Consider the following 24226-nt stretch of genomic DNA (forward strand, 5'->3'; position numbering starts at 1 on the left):
CCATCTCTAGTTGCCCTTGAGAGGGTTGTGGTGAGCTGCCTTCTTGAACCACTGCAGTCCCTGTGATGTAGGTGCACCCACAGTGCTGTTAGGGAGGGAGTTCCAGGATTTTGACCCAGTGAAGAAACGGCATTATATTTCCAAGATTTTGGCTTGGCACCCGTTTTTTGTGACGTTTCCTTGGACATTTTTCTGATAGTTATTAAGTAAGTGGTTCTTGTTTCTCTGTTTTCTTTCTGATTCTTCCTCTAACTCCAACATCAGCAATACTTCCCAAGTGATAGCAATATAATAATAATCATAATCTTTATTAGTGTCACAAGTAGGCTGACATTAACACTGCAATGAAGTTACTATGAATCCCCAAGTCGCCACAATACGTCACTGTTCGGGTACACGGAGGGAGAATTCAGAATGTCCACTTCACCTAACAAGTACGTCTTTCGGGACTTGTGGGAGGAAACCGGAGTATCTGGAGGAAACCCACACAGACATGGGGAGAACGTGCAGACTCCGCACAAGCAGTGGCCCAAGCCGGGAATCGAACCTGGGTCGCTGGCGCTGTGAAGCAACAGTACTAACGTCTGTGCTACCGTGCTGCTAATATATACAAACCCTGAATGATGGTTGCTATGTAGCAACCCTTTCTGGAAATATGCATTTATGAATGTCATATGTAGGTAGGGATCAGACTCTCTGATGTTGATGTGTGATTCTCAACGAGGACAAAGGCCTGTTGAATGGGGCATATGTGATCAGCAGTTGGCGTGGTGCTGCTGTTGAGGTTCTATGATTTGGAGAAGGAGAAAATTGTCTAGAGCAGGGGGAATAAGTGTACAAATCATCATTGAAGCTCCTCTGTGGTGAGAATGTGGAGTGTTTTGAATGTTTAGCACCGATTGTTCTATAATGAGAATAGTACTTTCCACTAGTGCCAGATGGTCGGAAAAGGATTGAGATTTTTTTTAAATCCTACTATGTAAATAGGAACCTCGTACCTGTTTAGCTAATATTATGAGTCCTAAGATGTTCTAGTTTTAAAAAATATATATTTTTTAAAAATTTGCTGATAAGAGGGCACAGTGGATAGCACTGCTGCCTCAAGGCTCCGAGGGGCCAGGTTTGATCCCGGCCCCGGGCCACTGTTTGTGTGTAGTTTGCACAATCCCCTCATGTTTGTGTGGGTCCCTCACAATTTCAAAAAGATGTGCAGGGTAGGTGAATTGGCCATGCCAAATTGCCCCTTAATTGGAGAAACTAAAGAATTGGGTACTGTAAATTTATTTTAAAAAAAAAAAATTTGCTGACAATCCTCAAGTATCTGAAAAATCTGTACACTTTCATGTGTTCTGAAGTGGAACATGTACAGAACCCATTTTCTATGTTATATCTCTCAAAAGTTGAAGTTTCAGAGTTGATAAATTACATTGCTGCATTTTGCTCATTTCTGTGGAATTACTTGTGTTCTCTAACTGTGAATCATTATAGATAAAATTTTACTTTATGCCCTCCCCTTGTCGGTGATCCCCAAATGTGTTAATTTAGCTGGGGTTACAATTGCACAGGTGTCACCAAGTATCCAGCAGCAGTAGCTCACCCGAGCAGGCGTTTACGATGGGCAGCACGGTAGCGTTGTGGATAGCACAATTGCTTCACAGCTCCAGGGTCCCAGGTTCCATTCCGGCTTGGGTCACTGTCTGTGCGGAGTCTGCACATCCTCCCAGTGTGTGCGTGGGTTTCCTCCGGGTGCTCCGGTTTCCTCCAAAGATGTGCCGGTTAGTGCCCTTAGTGTCTAGAATTGCCCTTCGTGTTGGGTGGGGTTGCTGGGTTGTGGGGATAGGGTGGAGGTGTTGACCGTGGGTAGGGTGCTCTTTCCAAGAGCCGGAGCAGACTCGATGGGCCGAATGTAAATTCTATGCCAGTCCAATCAGTGAATTTATGGTATGCTGATTGACTATTTTGGCTATTGCTGCTGAGCTTGGTCCTGACCTTGCCCGCTGGGCACACGTGGAAGTATTTTACAGTTGGTATCCCTTCAGAGCTGTTCAACGTGGGAGCACTGATTAAATAACCCCTTTTCTTTCGCCATCTCCCCCGGCCAAGTCCAGAGCCCTTTTTATGCCTGAACACTCGGTTTAGATAACTGAGTACAGCACAGTTTTTAGCTCAGGTGCTCACTCTCTTGGCTCAGATCTGAAGATTGCGGATTCAAGCACCACTCTAGGACTTCAGCACATTATCTAGGTGCAGCTAGTGCATTAAGAAGTAGTGCTGTACTGTATTGTTCGATGTGTTGTCTTTTGGACAAGAACTAAACCAAGTCTATCTATTTATCTGGGTATCTATTAGCTAAAATATCCTTTGGTATTTTTTGACAAAAGAAAGGAATTCTTCCAGTGTTCTGACCAACATATCTCTCTCAACTGCCACCATCAAATTTGATTAACTGGTCGTTTACAGTTTGCTGTTTATGCACTTTGCTCAGTGCAAATCGCTTCTGTATTTATCTGCAAAACAACAATCACTTTGAGTTTTTATTTGATATGTAAAAATGTGAAAGACAACATATCAATGAAAGTTCTCCTTGGAGTTTGAAATTGCGACTCTCTCATCCATATTTTTGTTTAATTTGTTCATGGGACATTGCAGGCTGTGCCAGCATTTATTGCTCATCCCTAATTGCCTTTGAGGGGCACTCAACCACATTGCTGTGGATCTGTAGTCACATGTAGGCCAGACCAGGTAAGGACAGCAGATTTCCTTTCCAAACCAGATGTTTTTTTTCCCCAACAATCGACATGGTTTCATGATCATCATTAGACCTTTTGTCTAGTTCCAGATTTTTATTGAATTCAGATTTCGCCATCTGCAGTGGCGGGATTTGAACCTGGGACCTGGGTCGCCAGAGCATTACTCTGGGTTTACTAGTCCAGTGACAATACCACTGCGCCATCGCCTCCCCATATGACTCTGCACCAACCAACACAAGTTCATTTACCCATTTTTTAAAAAACATGGGCATTGTTTTTTTTCAGAAGCAATCCCTTGCCCAGTATTAAGCTGAAAATCACTGCAATAAAAACCATTTTGATATGACTCTTGGAATTCTGCTAGGATTCCTCCCACCCCATGGCACCACCACCATGTTAATGAGGTTTATTTATAGGTTGTTGCTGCTAAACTAAACACTGTGTTTCAAAGTTCGGCTGTTGGAATGATTTGTACCTGTTAATTATCAGTTAACTCTAGTATATTCTAATTTAGCAAAAATAATTCAGCTGATCAGGTTCCTAACAGATTAATTATGCAGCAGATTTCAAAGTTATTCCCAGCACTTCTGAAGTCTTTGTTGAAAATATATTGCCTGACATTTTCTATCTGAATTTCATAGTTTTGCGATGTTACAATACACTGATTGAGATGTGTGCAGATGTGTTACGTGTTTTATTGTTTTGGGTACATGTGTTAGTTCATGTCACTAGGTTAGTAGAGTTGTGACATTTTTTGTCAGTTTTAGACAGCATACTGAACAGGGAAGGGTAAAGTGGATAATAGAAAATAGGGAATGTCAGGCAAGCATTCTGAAACTGCACATCCCGGACACAACCAGTTAAAGGTCAGTCATAGAGTCATGGAGATCTACAACACAGAAAATGCCCACAATATCTGTATCGGTTAAAAACAACCACCTAAGTATTCTAATCCCATTTTCCAGCACTTGGCCCATAGCCTTGTATGCCTTGGCATTTAAATATTTCTTAATTTTATGAGGGTCTCTGCTTCCACCACCCTTTCAGGCAGTGAGTTCCAGACTCCCACCACCCTCTGGGTGAAAAAGGCTCTTCTCATATCCCCTCTAAACCTCCTTCCCCTTACCATAAATCTATGCCCCCGTCTGATGTGTTAACTGTGTTGGATTAACGCGGACTGCAACTCTATGCAGTATCACTTAAAAACAGGCTTCCAATGCTGTAGATGGTTCAACACTGTTTTATTGAACTTGTCGAGTAATGTACATAGTTCACTGAGTCGACACTCTATCAATCTAAGCTTGCTAACCTTGGTCTGGCTTGCCCAGACTTGCCCTGTACGATGTGTAGTAGGTGCTGACTGTACATTGCACCCTGACTGCTGCTACAGCTATCACCAGTACGAAGAGGCCGAACCTTCCTGTCTCGTGTGTTTTATACTAGTAATGTGCCCTGTAGTGTCCTGCCTGGTGATTGGTTGTTCTGTATTCAGTGTGGTGATTGGTGGTGATCTGTATCTCAGTAAGAAGTTTTACAATACCAGGTTAAAGTCCAACAGGTTTGTTTTGATGTCACTAGCTTTCGGAGCGCTGCTCCTTCCTCGGGTGAATGAAGAAGTACGTTCCAGAAACAAATATATAGACAGATTCAAAGATGCCAGACAATGCTTGGAATGCGAGCATTAACAGGTGATTAAATCTTCACAGATCCAGAGATGGGGTAACCCCAGGTTAAAGAGGTGTAAATTGTGTCAAGCCAGGACAGTTGGTAGGATTTTGCAGGCCAGATGGTGGGGGATGAATGTAATGCGCCATGAATCCCAGGTCCCGGTTGAGGCCGCAGTCATGTGTGCGGAACTTGGCTATAAGCTTCTGCTCGGCGATTCTGCGTACAAGCCCACAGAGAGCGGCCTGATGCCAAGAGACGGAGAGAGGTCCAAGCCCACAGAGCGGCCTGATGCCAAACCAGTGGTCCACGCACCATGAACAGTGCTCCACGCACCATGAAGAGTCCCCGACTCCGCACAGAAAGCGATGATGGTCTCCACAGCGAGACAACTGCATGTCTCCACACAGAGAACATAAAGACTCCACAGCGAGACCTCTGCACGACTCTGTTGAGAGCGCACAGATCGACTCCACAGCGAGACCACTGCATGACTCCACACAGGGAACGATGCCAGACTCCACAGAGAGAGCGATACAAGCCTCCCCAGCGAGCTTGTTGATGGACTCCACTCCACGATGTAAGCAACGTAAGACTCCAGAGCGCAGTCCTTGCATGAACAAGACCATGAAGGTCTAGCAACCTTAACTGAGCAACCAGCAGCAGACAATGCAAGTCTGCCACTCAAGTAAACAGCAAGAAGACTGTGACAGTCTACCACGCTCACGTGAACAACAAAGCGACTCTGACCATCTACCCAGCTCAATTAACTGACAAGAAAACACAGAAGGTCTCCCCACTATATGTGCGACAAGTGACAAAGCTTCACAATTCCCATACAAGATGTGCGACATCTCAGCGAGACTGACAGATCTCAGCTAGTATGTACAGAGGCACTCGACAATCAAAGTGAGGTTACTAGTGACTCCAGTGACATCACGTTAATTCAAACCTCATCCACTCGAGCCTCTCCACAAGAAAATGCATTCCTGAAAGTTTTGACTCCGGACGGGGAGCATCAAGACACCTCAGATGATTCAAGTGAACCTGAAATGACTCCAGACGGGGAGTGTCAAGAAACCAAAGCTGATTCAGGTGAACCAGAAAGGACTCCAGATGGGGAGCATCGACAAGCCAAAGATGATTCAAGTGAACCGGACATGACTCCAGACGGGGAGCGCCGAGGAATCAGAGACTGCACGCTCAATGAAACAGCAGATGCCACAAAGGACACTGACACGAGTAACTTTGTGAAGGACTCGAATTCTCAACTCGGTGTGGTCATTGAGCGCAACAAACACAACTACAAAATCAACAACAAAGACAACAACAAGGAAGTGTACCAAATCTCACCGATTCAAGTTTGCTCCACTACAAACAAGCCAACCAGCTTTCAAGGCAGATGAGTTTGCTTCACTACGAACAAGCAAACCAGCTAATAACACAGATGACATACTGCATCGCTACCACAAAAAAGTCCAAATCAGACAATGAAGTGATTTGACAGTTTGCACACCTCCTGATGACTTCTTGGTTCCTTAAGCACAGGGACACTGACGGCGTTCACAAGGACGTGCCACCATCAACGTCACCACTTCGCCAACAAAACAGCACGGTAGCATGGTGGTTAGCACAATTGCTTCACAGCTCGAGGGTCCCAGGTTCGATTCCGGCTTGGGTCACTGTCTGTGCGGAGTCTGCACATCCTCCCCGTGTGTGCGTGGGTTTCCTCCGGGTGCTCTGGTTTCCTCCCACAGTCCAAAGATGTGCAGGTTAGGTGGATTGGCCATGATAAATTGCCCTTAGTGTCCAAAGGTGCCCTTAGTGTTGGGTGGGATTACTGGGTATGGGGATAGGGTGGAGGTGTTGACCTTGAGTAGGGTGCTCTTTCCAAGAGCCGGTGCAGACTCGATGGGCCGAATGGCCTCCTTCTGCACTGTAAATTCTATGATAATCTATGAAAACAAGAAAGTCACTCTATCATATTAATTCATAAACTTTGGACTCGTACATATTATTTGGTATCGTGTAATCATCACTGTCATCATGATTTGTACATGTCATCACTTATCTACCTATTTTGTTCAATTTTCTTTAATACTGTACAGAAAATATGTAACACGAAAAAAGGGGGGATGTGGTGATATGCATCACTGTAAATGCACAAGGGGTTAATGTAGGTACACTGCAACTAGGTAAACGCTAAAGGGAGCACCAGAAACATCATGACACACAGACATTCAACCAATAGGTCAGTAAGATAGGACATGACCAATGAGCAGTCAAGACACACCCAGAAGTGACACTACCACAAGGGGGCTACCCATATAAAAGGACAGGGCACACATGCTCTTTCCCTTTCCATAGGTGACACTCCGAGACACTGGGGCAGATCGGAAGGATCACACCCACCGCATGGATTAGAGCAGACTGGTTAGTTAGATTGAGTTACTATAGCAAGATTAACAGGTGAGTCAAACTCGAGTAGGAGAATTGTTAACTGTTCAATAAATGTGTCAAAGCTATCTCCAAGTCTGAACCTTCCTTTGTCAGAGTATACATTAAGGAAGCAGCTTATGCTACATGAAGAAGTATAACACAACATGCACATTGCATTTCAAATCTCGTTTGGATATATCTATTTGGAGTCTTCTAGAAGCTTGATAAACATTGCAGTTAGAGAAGGTCAGGTGACTTTTGGCAACCATTTAAGGCTCCTTATGTCCATTTAAAAGAAATCTATAATGTCACAACCACATGCTCGTTACCGCTTCCTCTCCCTCGCTCTCCAACAGATGAACATGTATTGTACTAAGCCACATCAAGTAGAATAAATACCAAGTTCAATTCAGATATCACTAGTGCAATAAAACAACTGACTTCAGGTTCTTGGACCAGGACAGTGGAAACAAAATTGGATACCATTTGAGCACTCGACTGCAATCCAGTGATCTGCGCTCCCTCCTCGATCCTAGCACATCTCCCCTATCCTGGCAAGCCTCCCAACCCAGTAAAGACACTTAATCTTTTTTTTTAAAATGTTTTTATTCTCCATTTTCACATTTTCTTAAATTTACACCCCACCCACAAACAGTAAATGGTAACAAATACAAAATCAATCCCCTTAACAATACCAACGATCCCACCCTCCCACCACCCCAAACAACGGCCCACCTGTCAATATATGCATCCAATAAAACAAACCCTCCCACGGTGGAAACAAAAGTGAAAAAGAAAAAGGAGTCCGGGACTGCCCATGGTCACCATTGACCTATAGAGTCCACTCCCCCCCCCACACACACACACTCAACGCCATCCAACCTTTGAAAGAGTACCGTATATGATACCCAAGAGCTGTACACCCCCCCCCCCCCCCAGTCTCCAACTCCTCCCGTCCACTGACTCCTGTAAAACTCCTCCCCCCAACCTAGGTTCCTCTTCCCCCCCCCCCCCCCCCCCCCAAACTTTCCACCCCGGCTAGACCACTCGGACCCTGTTCTGCCAGACTCCGATGGCTGCAGCCGCCCCCCCCCCCTCACTCCCATTCACTGGCCAGCTTAAACCGGCCAGCGTGGAGGCCCCCGCCCGGGTCCCTTTCCCCTTTGCCCGGCCCAAGGAAAGACCAGAGATCCCCTTTTAGCGCACAAACCCCGCATATCCACCTACACCCCAAAGAGCCCTCATTTCGAGTGAAAGTCCCATCACTTCCCTTGTCCAAATATATACAACATTGTCTACTTTAGCCCCTACACCTGCATGCAGTGAAACAAAAAAAAGAAGAAATTACAGTCAGTCATGAGGTCACATAGGCACATGGCTATTTCTCAGTTCTGCCACAGTCCTTCTGCCTTCCCAAGCTCCTCCGCTGCTTCCGCCGTTCCAAAATAAAAGTCCCCAAGCTTGTAAGTCGCCCTCGGCTTCGCTGGATATACAATGCCGCACTGCACCTTGCTAATGTAGTGCCCTCTTCACCCGGTTGAAGACAGCCCGCCTCCTCGCCAGCTCCACCGTAAAGTCCTGGTATACACGTATACCAGCTCCAGCCCATTGCACCACCTGCTTCTGCTTGGCCCAGCTCAGGACCTTCTCCTTCACACTGTACCTACGGAAGCACAGAGTCACTACCCTTGGCGGCTCACTCGCCATTGGTACAGGCCTCCATGACCGATGAGCCCGATCCAGTTCATATCGGGAAGGATCCTCCCCCTCCCCCAATAGTTTCGCCAGCATCGTGGCAAAATACTCAATCGGTCTTGGTCCTTCAACTCCTTCGGGCAGCCCCACAATCCTCACATTCTGTCGCCTGGATCCGTTTTCCAGGTCTTCCATTTTTCCTCGCAGATCCTTGTTAATGTCCATCACCTTCCGCATCTCCTTCCCCATCGAGGCAAGTTGATCACTGTGCTGCAATAACGTCTCCTCCACTTCCTTCAGCGCCTCACCTTGCTCTCGCACCTCCGCCACTGCGCTCGCCACCGTCGTCATCACCGGGGAAATCGCCTCCTCCACCAGTGCACTGAAAAAACCTCTTTCGTCTCCTTCCTCATTGTCTCCATGTATCTTGTAAACTGCCTTTCGAATTCCGCAGCCATCACCTTAGTTATTTCTTCAGCCGTAAACAATGCGGCTTCCCCTGGTGCTCCAGCCTCCATTTTCCTTGGTGACCCCTCGGTGACCTTTTCACTCCCCGACGGACCTTCAGCTGTTTTCTTTACATACGATTTTTTGCTTACCCTCGACATTTTTTTTCACTGTGCCTTCACTGTTTATTCCTGCTGTTGCCACCTCCGTGGACCCTGGGACCGGGCTTAAAGCCCCGAAAATGCCGTTCCCGAATGGGAGCCCTCCATTGTGCGGCCGCCTCCCGCCTGCCGTCACCGGAAGTCTCAAAGACACTTAATCTAATGAAATGAAATGAAAATTGCTTATTGTCACAAGTAGGCTTCAAATGAAGTTACTGTGAAAAGCCCCTAGGGGCCACATTCTGGCGCCTGTTCGGGGAGGCTGGTACGGGAATTGAACCGTGCTGCTGGCCTGCCTTGGTCTGCTTTAAAAGCCAGCTATTTAGCCCTGTGCTAAATCAGCCCCATCTTATATATGATACGATCTGTGGGCCAGTTTCAAAAGAGCGCCAACTACCTTCTTGAACACTTACATAATCAGCATCTAGAATACGCGCGCAGGAATATAGTCAGATATTCACTAGTTTCTGGAAAAATGAAAGAGGAACCCAGTAAACCTCTGTCTATTCCTACTATTACATAATTTCAATTTGGTCTGTAATTCTGGACAAAATTTTGAAGAGCTTTTTTTTTTTGCTCTCTGCTCCAAGCTTTGGCAGCTGAAATTGATTTAATGAACCTGTGAGTTGTGCACTGGCAGTACTGACTTGAGTGCTGAATCTGTGACTGACAGGAAGTCGGGAGCAAAGAGCAGATGTCAACAAGGTCTGTACTCGAACTGCTTACTCCTGCAATTGACCTCCAGTGCAAAAACTCGATGTTCATAAACCCTGTGTGAGAAGCAGTCGGTTTTCCTTTAGCTTCTCCAGTTCGTATCTGATGGGGAGGGAAGGGAAAGAAATGCAGTAACTCTGGGGGCGTTTAACTTTGAACCGTGGCAAAATGAAGTTGAAATACATTCGGTGTAATCAGGGAAACGCAGGCACTTGAGGTAACATGAAATGAAAGAACCAGAATTTGTAATGTCACTCAATCTCGGGATGCCCCGAAGCGCCTCGCGGCCGATGAAGCAAGTACTTTTGAAGAGTAGGCACTGTTGCAATGTAGGAAAATGTAGCCAACATTTTACATGTCAAAGTCTCTCGAACAGCTTGGAGACGAAAGGAAGATCAAATCTGTAACTACAAACTGGGCAGTTGAAACAATTTAAATGAGTGCGGGGAGACCGCAGGAAACGACTAAGCTGAGAGTCCCCGGTTCGTGTTTGCTTGCTTCGTCTTCGTAGCTGGTGTGTTTTTAATGACGAGAAATCGGTGGTATTTCTCGAGGGTAAAACTAAAATAGGCTGGTGTGTGCGCGAGCTGACGCCAGTCCTGGTGACATCAGGGATGTCTGTTTGATTTTGCAGCAGCAGTGACAGACGGGAGAGTGGTCAGGTAGTTACAGTAGAGTTGCTTCAGAAAAAGAGCAGTCACAGAAATGTTGCCTACGCATGTGATAAATGAGGAGTCAGCTGTGTGCCACCGTCTGTAATCTAGGACGGCTATTGCCATGGCAGCGTCAAGTGGCATTTAGTGGTAATGCATGACTAACCTCGTTTAGCAGGCTAGTTTGTGTGAGAATGCTCAGCACAGCGAAGAATTGAGAAGCGCTAGAGTATGTTGCACGACTTTATCTTTGATTTTCTTTGCCTCACAGCCCCCCCTCACATCCCCCCAGCCCCGCCCTCCAACTGCAAGTTTATGAAGTGAGGGGCTTAGCGTTTAATATTGAGAACCTTTTTTGTGGATGCATTTTCCTGGATCTGTGTGTAGCCCTATCTTTCCATTCGAGCAGAACAGTTTGGTGATGTCGTTTTACATGCAATATTGGTATGTAGCTCAGAGCTGATTTTTAAAAAGAATCTGTAAAATATGAGAATACTATAAATAGGATGAGAAATTTGGAAGGTGCTGCCTCCCCATTACTTGAATTATTACTTGGCTTACTGCCGCTCAAATTCTTAAGCTTAAGTAGAGTTAAGTTTCTTTTGATTTTTTAAAAAAGTTTATTTTCAACACTTAGTGTGTTTAAGTTAAATTGGTACTTTTTAATGGAATCCTGCAGGAGTGAAAATCTTAATCTGGACAAGGATGATTTATTTTTGTATCATCAGGACTTTGGGAAGCATCTAATGGTTAATAATGCTTGATTTATTACACTCGACAGTTCTATATAGTTCATTAAAAAAATTAACTGTGAATATATATTCCATGGGTTTTGAGATTTCCTGTGTTTTAAGTGGAAATGTAAATGCTATAAATATATTATTTTAACTAGTAGACTGGAAGATGATACATGCACTGTCTCGGTGATCGAATATTTGCTCTGAATGATAGTGATCCAATGTTAAAATGGCCACTTATCTCGGTTAAGAAATCTGTTGTCCAATTATAGGAAATAGTTTTAGACCTCAATTTGATTCAGTTCTGTCCATGATAACACTGCCTGAGAGGGTCATGTTTTATATTCTGAGGTCCAGTGGCAAAATAAGTCTAATCTTGTTGAATAATGAAAAATACTAGAAAGTTCAGTTTTGTTTTTGAAATAACAAGACGCATGGGACATCCAGAAATGAAAATGCCAGTATTTTGGCCATTTGATCAGAGCTGAAAAGCTATTGAGATGTCTTCCAGAGGGCAAGGTGGAGGCTGGAGGCAGCAGAAATAAAGGTCGACCTCGGCATGGTTAGATGACGGATGTCACCGAGCAGTTGCAGACGTGTTACAGTGCATGTGTGAGGATGGAGCAAGAGTGGCGAGCCTGACCCAACATGACAGCAGATCTCCTGACAGGAGTTAGCTATAAGCAGAACATGACCGGACAGGATACAAGGGAATATCTGAGAGTTATTTAATTTTGCAGTACAATAAGTGCTCCTTCCCATTGAACTGCTTGCCTCAAAAATGTTTGTTTTAAATTTAGAGTAGCCAATTATTTTTTTTTCCAATTAGGGGGGCAATTTAGTGTGGCCAATTCACCTACCCTGTGCAGCTTTTTGGGTTGTGGGGGTGAGACCTACGCAGGCATGGAGAAAATGTGCGAACTCCACACAGACCCGTGACCTGGATCGAACCTGGGTCCTCGGCCCCTTGAGGAAGCGGTGCTAACCACTGCACAACCGTACTGCCCCTGCTTGCCTCAAAGCTATGAAAACAAAACACTGGAGACTGTAAATCTGAAAGAAAAACAGAAAATGCTAGAAAAAAACTGAGCAAGTCTGGCAGTATCTTTAGAGGGAGAAACTATTTGAATTAACTGTTTCCGAGTCCGTATGACTCTTCTTCGGAACTCCTTTGGTTCTGAAGATGTGTCATACCGGACTAGAAACATTGGGCTGTGTTTTGCATGTTCCCGCTGGGCGTGTTTCGGCAGTGAGGTGGGGGGCACATAAAATTGGGCACCTTCCCATCTACCCCACGCTCACCCCAATAAGCTCTGTTTCCTCTCAAGTCCCGAAAGATGTGCTTGTTAGGTGAATTGGACATTCTGAATTCTCCCTCTGTGTGCCCGAACAGGCGCCATAGTGTGGAGACGAGGGAATTTTCACAGTAACTTCATTGCAGTGTTAATGTAAGCCTACTTGTGACATTATAAAGATTATTATTATTAATAATACGGTGGCAGGTGCCAACATCGTCCCACTCTGTTCTTGTTAATCCTGCCCGCAGTGCGTTATGGCTACAGGATGGGTCAGCTCCTCGCTGACTTTACTCCCTGGGGGTGAATGCGATCAGTACTTGAATATATTATTCAGCCCTTTAATGCTGCTTGTCTATCCATCAGACCATCTGAATTCTTCCAGCATGTTCTGTTTTTATTTTGCATTAATGATATGTTTGACCAAATTTCAGAATAACAGCAATGTTCCTTAATGCTTGGTATGTAAAAAATATTTTCTACTCTCTACATATTTATAAGATTATTTACGCTAACAACACCCATCCCATATAAAACTGTACCTCCCTACAGAATGACTCCCTCCAGTTTGGGCTGGTTTGTATTTCCACAGGTAACCATCTGGCCATTTATAGTTTAAGACCCGGCGTTGACAAGGAAAGGGAATCAAAGTCAAACCAATACTAGGCATTTGTGCTAGTTCTGCAATCTTGGTTTCTGCAAACAAGCTCTCATATTGGTTCAAGTCCATTCAAGTGCATTTTATTTGAAAGTGAAAACTTTTTAAGAGATATCTGCAAATTGAATGTTGCTTTCCTTTTATAACCTGTTAAAACTACAAGCGAACATCATGTTGCAGGATATTTTGCATTTGTCATTTGTGTTAGTAAATTGCTGCCATGTTGTCCAGGGTCTTGGCAGCATGGCGGCGCAGTGGTTAGCACTGCTGCCTATGGCGCCGAGCTCCCAGGCTCGATCCCGGCTCTGGGCCACTGTCCTTCTGGAGTTTGCCCATTCTCTCCGTGTTTGCGTGGGTTTCACCACCACAACCCAAAGATGTGCAGGGTAGGTGGATTGGCCTCACTAAATTGCAAAGTAAGTGGAAAAAATGAATTTATTAAATTTTACATTTATCAAAATATCTAAAAAAAAAAATTTAAATGTCCAGGGTCTTCTAAGACAGACAGATGGAGTAGGAAGGGACAATTCAGAAATCCATTCCACGGCACCACTAACAGCAACTGTAATAAGTGTTCACCAAAGCAATTTCAATACTAAATGCTGACATGAGCACGACCAAAATATATGGGCGCAGGAATCTGGAAGGGATGCATCCGGTAGATCTTGTGAGATGTTGCGATCTGGATCCCAGCTCCAGAGGCCTCTGTGTTCTCTGGCTCTGCCAGTCCTGGCGGTTCCCCATTGTCTGCACCATGGTATTGATGCCCTCAGCGATGCTGCTCTGTGAATTGGGCCATGTTCTGCAGTGCCTAATCTGTGAATTGGGCCATGTTCTGCAGTGCCTAGGCAATGTCCACCTGGGACATGATGTCGAGGCCCTCAACCATGGTCATCACAGACTGAGCCATGCCTTGGGCATTACCACTCAAGACACAAGAAAGGTTATCAGAGGGGGGATTAGGCAGCCATGGCTGACAAAGGAAGTTAGGGAATGCATCAAAGCAAAAGAGAAAGCCTATAACGTGGCAAAGAGTAGTGGGAAGTCAGAAGATTGGGAAGACTACAAAAACAAACAGGATAACAAAGAGAGAAATAAGGAAAGAGAGGATCAAATTTGAAGGTAGGCTAGCCAGTAACATTAGGAATGATAGTAAAAGTTTCTTTAAATACATTAAAAACAAACGGGAGGCAAAAGTTGACATTGGGCCGTTCCAAAATGACGCTGGTAATTTTGTGATGGGAGACGAGGAAATAGCTGAGGAACTGAATAATTACTTTGCGTCAGTCTTCACAGTAGAAGACATGAGTAATATCCCAACAATTGCGGAGAGTCAGGGGGCAGAGTTGAATATGGTAGCCATCACAAAGGAGAAAGTGCTAGAGAAACTAAGAGGTCTAAAAATTGATAGATCCCCGGGCCCAGATGGGCTACATCCTAGAGCTAAAGGAGATAGCTGAAGAAATAGTGGAGGCGTTAGTTTGCCGATGATACAAAAATAGTTGGAGGGGCAGGTAGTATGGAGGAGGTGGGGAGGCTGCAGAAAGATTTAGACAGTTTAGGAGAGTGGTACAAGAAATGGCTGATGAAATTCAACGTGGGCAAGTGCGAGGTCTTGCACTTTGGAAAAAAGAATAGAGGCATGGACTATTTGCTAAACGGTGACAAAATTCATAATGCTGAAGTGCAAAGGGACTTGGGAGTCCTAGTCCAGGATTCTCTAAAGGTAAACTTGCAGGTTGAGTCCGTAATTAAGAAAGCAAATGCAATGTTGTCATTCATCTCAAGAGGCTTGGAATATAAAAGCAGGGATATACTTCTGAAGCTTTATAAAGCATTAGTTAGGCCCCATTTAGAATACTGTGAGCAATTTTGGGCCCCACACCTCAGGAAGGACATACTGGCACTGGAGTGGGTCCAGCGGAGATTCACACGGATGATCCCAGGAATGGTAGGCCTAACATACGATGAACGTCTGAGGATCCTGGGATTATATTCATTGGAGTTTAGGAGGTTGAGGGGAGATCTAATAGAAACTTACAAGATAATGAATGGCTTAGATAGGGTGGATGTAGGGAAGTTGTTTCCATAGCAGGGGAGACTAGGACCCAGGGTCACAGCCTTAGAATAAAAGGGAGTCACTTTAGAACAGAGATGAGGAGAAATTTCTTCAGCCAGAGAGTGGTGGGTCTGTGGAATTCATTGCCACAGAGGGCGGTGGAGGCCGGGACGTTGAGTGTCTTTAATACAGAAGTTGATGAATTCTTGATTTCTCGAGGAATTAAGGGCTATGGAGAGAGAGCGGGTAAATGGAGTTGAAATCAGCCATGATTGAATGGTGGAGTGGACTCGATGGGCTGAATGGCCTTACTTCCGCTCCTATGTCTTGTGGTCTTATGGTCATGCTCCATGCTTTCCACTGTGGTCGCCACTCCAGCAGTGTTGACCTCGGTGCCGCACATTGTCGGCATCATCTCCAGCGACCGCAGCTTGTGTGACTCCTGTAATTTGCTGTGCACTCGCTGAAATGTCGCTGACGTTCTGTCTAGAATCTTACGGTTGTGACCTATCATCTGCATCAGCTCTGGGATAATCTCGTCCAGAAGCTTGGCATCTGACTGAGGTTCAGCTGAGTCCTGGGATCCAGCAGACCTCTCGACTGCTGACTCCCTAGGATGTTCTTACCTCCATCGGATGAGCATCAGCAAGTGTGTGGTGCTCACCAGATTGTGCCCCAAAACCTGTCCACTAATGCCGCTCACTGAGGTGTGTATCTCTGCGCTGGGGGAAGGTGGGGGTGATAGCTGTGATGCCTCGGTGGTTCGCCAGACATGCATATCAGCTCCTTGGGGCTGACCTCTGAGGTGGTCTCTTGGGTGGCAAGATGAGGGTAACCACTCTGGATGGCCTGGCCCCCTCAGATGGAGATCCTTTTTTAAAAAAAATTTTTTTTGAATATTAATTTGGAGCACCTAATTCTTTTTTTTCTTCCAATTAACGGACAATTTAGCATGGCCAATTCACCTACCCTGCACATCCTTTTGTTTTTTTGGGTTGTGGGGGTGACACCCACCCAGGCACAGGGAGAATGTGCAAACTCCACACACAGTGACCTGCGGCCGGGATCGAACCCGGGTCCTCATCGCCATGGGACAGCAGTGCTAACCACTGCACCACCGTGCTGCTCCACAGATGGGGACCCTGTGGGACAATAGACATATAGTCAGTGAGAGGGAAGGATCATTTTGTCTGACATGACAATTCACTTGAGACAGTCATCTGGTTAAAGGGGCACTGGAAGTTTACCTCTGCAGCGCAGGCCAACTTCGCTGTCAGTGACTGCTCTCGGTCAACCCCGTGATTTCCAGGGCCCATTCCTCATAGGGTATGATGACTCGAATCTCTGATACTCTGCCCCCCCCCGCCCCCATCTTGGCCCTTTCCTGCTTATTATGGACTTTCTTCTCCTGCGGGGACCAAGAGAAGGCATTGTGGGCCGCAAGCTTGATGGGTCAGGGTGAGTTCTATAGCAGGTGGCATGTGTGGTCATCACACCTGGAACAAAAGAGTTATGCTGGTGGGTGTCCGTGGTTTCTGAGGAGCAAGCACGAAGATCAGATGGGGGGGAGGGTGCGAGGTGTCAGCCAGTGATTTGTGGGGAGTGGGAGCTTCACGGTGCCAGGCGGAACTGAGGGAGGTGGTAAATTATCCTTGTAGTTCAATGGAACTTGTTGGTCTTCCTAAATTGGACTGTGGTCCTTTTTGCTAATGCTGCCCGCAGTGACAGCTGTTGCCACTGCCTCCCAGGTGGTATTGGTGACTCTGCTGCTGGTCCTCTGCCCCCCTAGGGGGTACAGGTTGTCCTATCTCTCATCCACAATGGTGTGAAACCTGGCCAAGTCAGCATCCTCAAAGCGAGGAGCAGGTCTGTGCGCTGCCACACTTGTGTGTTGACTGGAGTGAGTGGTGAGGGAGCTCTTTAAAAGCAGCTCCCTCTTGTTAGCAGCGAGACGCTGAGGCGTGAGTCTGGCAAATCAGATGGCGAGAAGCTCATGGGGGCTCACTTCCGGCACTAAGTGTTGTTAAATATGAGCCAAGATCTTGCCAATGTGGCCATCGGGAAACACCCCGCCAATGGCGCCCAGAATGACACAAAAATGTTTCCATTAAATTGTGCCCGTAATTGATCAGAGCAGCATAGCAGAACAATTTTGTTTGGAGAAACCTTTCAAGCCCTGGTGTTTTTGCAGGGAGCTAGACGATGAATGAATAGCTGTGTCAAACATGTGGCGGTGAGAGTTACCTTCCCCATTACATTTTCTTAAGTGGGTATGAAGACCTACTCGGTGAAACCCTTCTTTGCAACTTCTGTGGTTGCCTGCACCCCTACACACACACATTTTAGTTGCTTGATTGACTTCTTTTCTCTTTCCACAAGACATCTGTTTTGACATGTGCAACAGTAGAGGTACTGGCACAGATTTGATCATTTTCGTATTTGATGCTTATGCCTGTACACTGATGGCCATGCAAAACATGCCACACTGTAAAAGTGAGCCGCCTTCGACAGGGCCAATAAAAGGTATCCTGTGTTTTATTTTCATTTGTTTGATTGTCTTTCCGCATATTGTTATGGCACGTTCTGAGTATGCAGTTATCTTTTTGCATCAATAGAATGTTGATTTAATTATCAACACTGAATATTTGTACAGACTTTAAAATTGTTTGTACATTTGCAAATGTAGACACTACAGATAATTAGTACTTCAGTCACTTACACATGCATGTTCCCAGAAAGTGTTGGGTGACCTAAGTAAGTGACGACCAGTAGCAAAATCAGTACTTAAAAATAAATTTGACCTGCGTTCTGTATGTGAAGCATGTTGGGATATGCATAGGTTTATAGTGTAAATGTTGCACACTCCACCTGTGACACTTTGTAGAACAATGTTTAAAAAAAAAAAAAGAATTTTTAAAATTCCAATTAAGGGGCAATTTTGCGTGGCAATCCACCTAGCCTGCATATCTTTGGGTAGTGGGGGCGAAACCCACGCAAACACTGGGAAAATGTGCAAACTCCACACGGACAGTGACCCAGAGCAGGGATCGAACCTGGGACCTCGGTGCCGTGAGGCTGCAGGGCTAACCCACTGCACCACTGTGCTGTCCCTTGTAGAACAATGTTAAATGATAATCACTTGGCTGTTTTGAAAATATTTACATAAGATTATCAGCTCACCGGACAAAGAGAGCCTGACATGTGTCTGGTTTATACACAGCACTCCGAGAGCTCCTGTCACAAATCTGGCTTCCTTTCATTCCAGTTCTTTTAAAATCAGCATTTTGTCAGATTGTATATGAAGTGGGACAAATCTCTAAAACGGCTTGCATTTTGTCGTACCTCACCACACCCCCAAAGCACATCTCATACTTTTAGTTAATTTGGAGTACAGTCATAGTTCCTCGGCGAGCGACGTTGCCATTTTGTGCATTGCAGGTCACATTGGGTGAATGACCAGTTTGCTTGTTTTCTATGTATTTGAGGGTCAGCGGAGGTATGATTGTAATGTGCACTTGGTAGGCTGAATCCTGTTAATTTTATCATGCTATGTACGTACATAGCTTTTAAATCTCGTGCCGATAACCGGCCTTAATAGAATAATCGCAATCAATATATAACATTGAAAGTAGAAAATGTGCAGCATCTATCATGATGTGTGGAATTTTCTAGATGTTCAGTGAGCATGTCGGTATTGAAGTTTGAACTATAATTCTAGGCAAATCACAAGCCACTGTAATGTAACTATGGTGCAGTGGTGATCTGCCCAAGGGCAGGTCCTCTCTCCACCCTTCAGTCCTGCGCTTTCCTCTTCCTCATCAGCGTCTCCCAATTTCAACTGCATTGAGCAATATAACAAGGGAAAAGGACAGATGAGATGCTTTCCCATTGCCTTCCTCGTGTGCACTTAAAAGAAGCAAGTACTTTTCACGATGGATCCTCCGCCATGTAAGCAGCCATTGTCCCTTGAGGTTCTAGCTCTTCTGCCATCACCACTGAAAGCTCTCCAGTTCTGCCATTGGCCATGACTTGCAACCCTGAACATGGGACCCATAACTGAACCTGTCACTGTTTTACAAAATATCTTTGATGCCATTGAATTGCAGTTTTACATTGGCTGTTTATCCTCTGTATATTGTTATGTTATATTTAAAACATACGTGTAGTATTGTAATGTCAAACTTTTCAGGACACTTATTAGTTTTCTTTAGTAGGAGAAGGGTCTGGCTAAATATCAGATACTTTTGAACTCCTATTTGTATTACTGTTTTAAGATGATAAATGTACACGGTTGCATGTAACCTGCTGATTGACAACATGTTTTCAAGTTAGCTAAGGGACAGAGCAACAGAAAAGTTGCCCATCAGTGAACTGTTGTTCACTGGCTGTTTCCTGATCTTTCTTACTGCCTATCTAAATTAATTTTGCATTTTGCTTGCCAAGTAGATGAAATAAATTTGAAATGTAGTTTATTCTGCTCTTCAACAGCTTGTACAATGAGGACAGAAATTTGCTTCGAATTAAAGAAAGGGAAAGGCGAAACCAAGAAATTCATCTCGACAAAGAATCTTTCCTTGAAAATGCTCCTCTCTTTGGTGAGCCATACAAGGTAAAGTACAGAGCAGCTTAGATGGTTTCGTCCTTTTTATGAATCCTGTGTTGCACAACTCTGGTGCTTCTTGTGATCAGAGTGCCCACCTGAAACTGGTGAGACTTCTGTTTAAATTTGCAGTTTGGGGCCTGATTTGCAGTTTTGGTTGGAAGCCTGACCAAGGGCCTGACTTGTGGGACAGAAGAGGCCCAGGCAGCACAACCATTTAAAAAAAAAAAAAAAAGGTTTTTCGGTGTCGCATCAGGGTTGGATGAAGAGCAGTGGGATGCCTTTCTGGGCTCCATAGGAAGCTCTGGGTCTCCCATGCCACAGGCCTCACCCCAAGCACTCCATTTATTTAACTTCCTGCAGAACCCCAGCTTCCTGTCTCCCAATTCTTACAACCATCTGCGGGTCAAGTAGTGAACCTGGCCAGTTTTGTGCGAGCTGCTGAGAGAACATATGGAACTGAGGCCTCGTGGTTGAGACTGACCATGCTCCCGGAATCATCAGATGCTCCACCTGCTTTGAGACTTGTGCATACTGTACCCCTGTCCCCATTTTAAAATTGCCAGATCGGTGTCTGGAACAGTTGGAGCTCTGTAGAAGAACTGTGCCAGCCTAATCTGTTAGTGTGCCAGAAAACGTTCTGCACAATTTTGGTAAAAAGCTTTTCTGCAGTTTTAGAAGGGCTTATTTTTTATTTTAAATTTTTTTTCGAGTAGTCAATTATTTTTCTTTTCCAATTAAGGGGTAATTTAGCACGGCCAATCCACCTAACCAGCACATCTTTGGGTTATGAGGGGTGAAACCCACGCAGACATGGTGAGAATGTGCAAACTCTACACTGACAGTGACCCAGGGCCGGGATCCAGAAGGGCTTATTTTTTGTAGAACTGTATTTCTAATGACCATTCCTTTCACTATTGTGGAAAGAATAAATACCATTCTGAGCAATTAGAGCAACACTATCTGGTCTCAAAGGTTGTCTGCCAGGGGGCTGATGCACACCAAAGAAATTAGTTGCATTAGAACTGAAAGGATGAATATAATAATTATTGAACTTGGCTAAGTATAAATTTTGTTATAAATTTTATTTTACGATTACTGCACCGAGATGCAAGTCTAAAAGATATTTTAAAAATTTGGTGACTGTGAATTGGCCAATTGGCCAAAGTGAAGTTGCAAAGTAATTCAGTTTGTGATAATTTACATCCAACACTGATCTTTCTGTCCCAACAAAATTGTAGCATGCATTTTGAAGCTAATAAAAACATAATTTTAAACATGATCAGATTTTTTTTTATTTTTATTTTTTAGAACAATAATTAGTACATGTAGGGAAACCATTTTATTTTTCTTGAATATTTGCTTCTACAGAAATGTCTGTGAACCATCACAGGATTCCACTTGGGGTTAAAGTCATTAATTACTTTATCTGTTTTTGTGCAGACCAGTAAAGGGGATGAACTTTCCAGCCGTATTCAGAATATGCTGGGCAACTTTGATGAATTGGAGGATGTAATAAGTAACCAGAGTCATCAGGACTTCAGTTGTATACCCAAGAGGGCAGTCCCTTTGTCACAAGAAAAGAATGAGTGCTTGCGTGGTCCAAAAAGAAGTAATAGTTCACTGCAGCCTTCTTCTCACAGTGGCAATCCACGGTCAGTGGGACCTCGCAGCACAGCATCATCAACAGGTGACTGCTCTTCTCAAAAAAACACTGCAGTGATAGAACAGAACAGCCAAAGCTTCAGCCATAACACTAAAAGCTCCAACTTATTTCAAAACCGAAGCCAAAATAAGGACAATTGCTCGAGTGGCCGGGATGACCAGCAAGTGAAGGCTGACAATTGCACCAAAGTCCAGTTATCCCATTTGCAACACTTTCAACCACTGTTACCATTGTCCTCACTTATACAGCCCTTGTCTCCTATAACACCATTGTCCCCCTTACATTCCAGCGGGTTTACCAATTCCAAATTACAACAAGGTAGCAAAGACTGTCCCCCAACAAAATCTCCTCGTGAACAGGATGTACACTCCGGTGATCCTGAGAACTTGTCTTCTGATCTGAATGTTCCAGTCCCCAGCCAACACGCATCTCAAACCTTCCCGCCGTCTTTACCATCAAAACCAAATATGATACAGCAAAAGCCAACAGCCTATGTGAGACCGATGGATGGGCAAGACCAAGCCCCCAGTAAATCCCCAGAACTAAAGCTTCCTTCAGAGGAATACAGCGAGGAGCCGTATGGAAATATAGCTGCGATGAAAGCAAGTGCCAGGGCGAAGCTGTCCAAACTTAAAATTCCTTCTCGGCCAGTTGAGGTGAGTGCACAGATTTTTCAGTTTTGGGTATGTGACTCTTTTTTAAAAAATAAATTAGAGTACCCAATTAATGTTTTCCAATTAAGGGGCAATTTAGCATGGCCAATCCACCTAGCCTGCACATTTTTGGGTTGTGGGGGCGAAACCCACGCAAACACGGGGAGAATGTGCAAACTCCACACGGACAGTGACCCAGAGCCGGGATCGAACCTGCGACCTCAGCGCTGTGAGGCAGCAGGGCTAACCCACTGCGCCACCGTGCTGGGTATGTGACACTTCTGTCATGAACTCAGTAGTGGCAACAGCTATTGGTCAAAGTGTTTTTCTCAGAGATTCACAATCCAGTGGCATAAGCAGGACTTGGAATTTAAATAGTGAGTTTAAAGCTGCTGTTAAGTGATTACCAGCATGGAGGGGCAGCACGGTGGCGCAGTGGTAGCACTGCAGTCTCACGGTGCCAAGGTCCCAGGTTCGATCCCGTCTCTGGGTCACTGTCCGTGTGGAGTTTGCACATTCTCCCTGTGTTTGCGTGGGTTTCACCCCCACAACCCAAAGATGTGCAAGGTAGGTGGATAGAACATGCTAAATTGCCCCTTAATTGGAAAAATGAATTGGGTACTTAAAACATTTTTTTAAAAAGTGACTACCAGCTTCATGTGTGCATAGATTCTTAAACTGCTTTTCTACAGGGCTAAATATAAACCTGTACAACTTGTAGCAACAAAGTCAATGCTTCAAGGCTTGCTGAGCTAACAGGACAATGAGTTTTGTTTTACGGCTGGCCTTCATCTAGCAAGTTTACGTTGATAATTGATTGCGTAAACATGGGCAGCATGGTGGCACAGTGGTTAGCACTGTTGCTTCACAGCATCAGGGACCTGGGTTCGACTCCCGGCTTGGGTCACTGTCTGTGCGGAGTTTGCACGTTCTCCCAGTGTCTTGAGTAGGTTTCCTCCGGGTGCTCCGGTTTCCCCTCTCAGTCCAAAATCTGTGCAGGTTAAGTGGATTGGCCACGCTAAATTGCCCCATGGTGTCCAAAGGTTGGGTGGGGTTACTGGGTTACAGGGATAGGGTGGGGGTGTGGGCTTAAGTAGGATGCTCTTTCAAGGGCCGGTGTAGACTCAATGGGCCAAATAGCCTCCTACTGCATTGTAAATTTGATGATTCCATTCACAGTCCTCCTCAACTACAATGTTTGTATCCCCCCCCCTCTTGTGTGAATATAGATGCAAAGTATTCATCAAGAACTGTGCCCAATCTTCTGCTCCACACCCAAGTTTCCTTTCTGATACCTACTAGGTCACCCACTTTTCTTTAATAATCCCATTACTCTTTTAAAACATTTTTGGTTCTCTCTCTCGCCTTCCCTCTCCCTTTCTCTCCTCTCTCCTTCCTCTCTTTTCTCCTTCTTCCTCTCTTTTCTCCTCCTTCCTCTCTTTTCTCCTCCTTCCTCTCTTTTCTCCTCCAACTCTCCTTCTCTTCCCCTCCCCCAGCCCAAGCCTCTGCAGGCCAAATCACATTGATACCAACATGCCACTATAAACGGTGGCTCTGAGTTAGAAACATCAAAGTTGGAGGATTGTGTATTCTCTGGTAAAACACAGGCTGCAGTTTTAAAGCGTCTATTGGTAATTAAAAATACATTTCTTAACTGGTATCACAATTGACTTGAAATGGCAAGAACACATTCATGCCTGGCAAACAGTCAGGTGATTCAGAGAAAGAATTCCTGATTCTGACTTGAATGGTTTTTCGATGTGTATTATGGATGTGTATTTTATTAGCATCGGCAACATCCAGGACTGGAATTTACATTTGAATAATTTGATTAGTCTGGTGACTTGTTTCTAAGGACAAAGGCAAGTTGCCTTCTTTTAAAGTGTAAATTCCAGCCTTGTTTGAAAGATACTGTTATTGTTACCCAAATAAAAACTTGCATTTATGTAGCACTTTTCATGTCCTCAAAGCCCCAAACAAATGGTATTGGAAGTGTGCTAGTCTTGCCCTTTATGTAAATAAAGCTCCACTAAC

General features: G+C 44.8%; 1 protein-coding gene and 1 long non-coding RNA gene across 3 annotated transcripts in view; one reads left to right on the top strand and one right to left on the bottom strand.

Moving 5' to 3' along the window:
• Positions 1–24226, top strand: part of LOC140408708 (AF4/FMR2 family member 4-like) — a 249897-nt gene that overhangs the window by 62104 nt on the left and 163567 nt on the right. The window contains exons 1-3 of one of the 2 annotated variants that reach the window (XM_072496295.1): positions 10765–10968; positions 19762–19882; positions 21317–22195. In XM_072496295.1, the coding sequence (XP_072352396.1) occupies positions 10886–10968; positions 19762–19882; positions 21317–22195 (1083 nt within the window). In that variant the 5' untranslated portion in view covers positions 10765–10885. Of the gene's footprint in view, positions 1–10764; positions 10969–19761; positions 19883–21316; positions 22196–24226 lie in introns of those variants that run through there. The other variant, XM_072496296.1, reaches the window with a different exon arrangement.
• Positions 21474–24226, bottom strand: part of LOC140408709 (uncharacterized) — a 54214-nt gene continuing 51461 nt past the window's right edge. The window contains exon 3 of the long non-coding RNA XR_011940175.1: positions 21474–21587. This is a non-coding gene — a long non-coding RNA (uncharacterized lncRNA). The remainder of the gene's footprint in view (positions 21588–24226) is intronic.

This window comes from Scyliorhinus torazame, chromosome 3 (genome assembly GCF_047496885.1).
Source record: "Scyliorhinus torazame isolate Kashiwa2021f chromosome 3, sScyTor2.1, whole genome shotgun sequence".
NCBI classification, from domain to species: domain Eukaryota; kingdom Metazoa; phylum Chordata; class Chondrichthyes; order Carcharhiniformes; family Scyliorhinidae; genus Scyliorhinus; species Scyliorhinus torazame.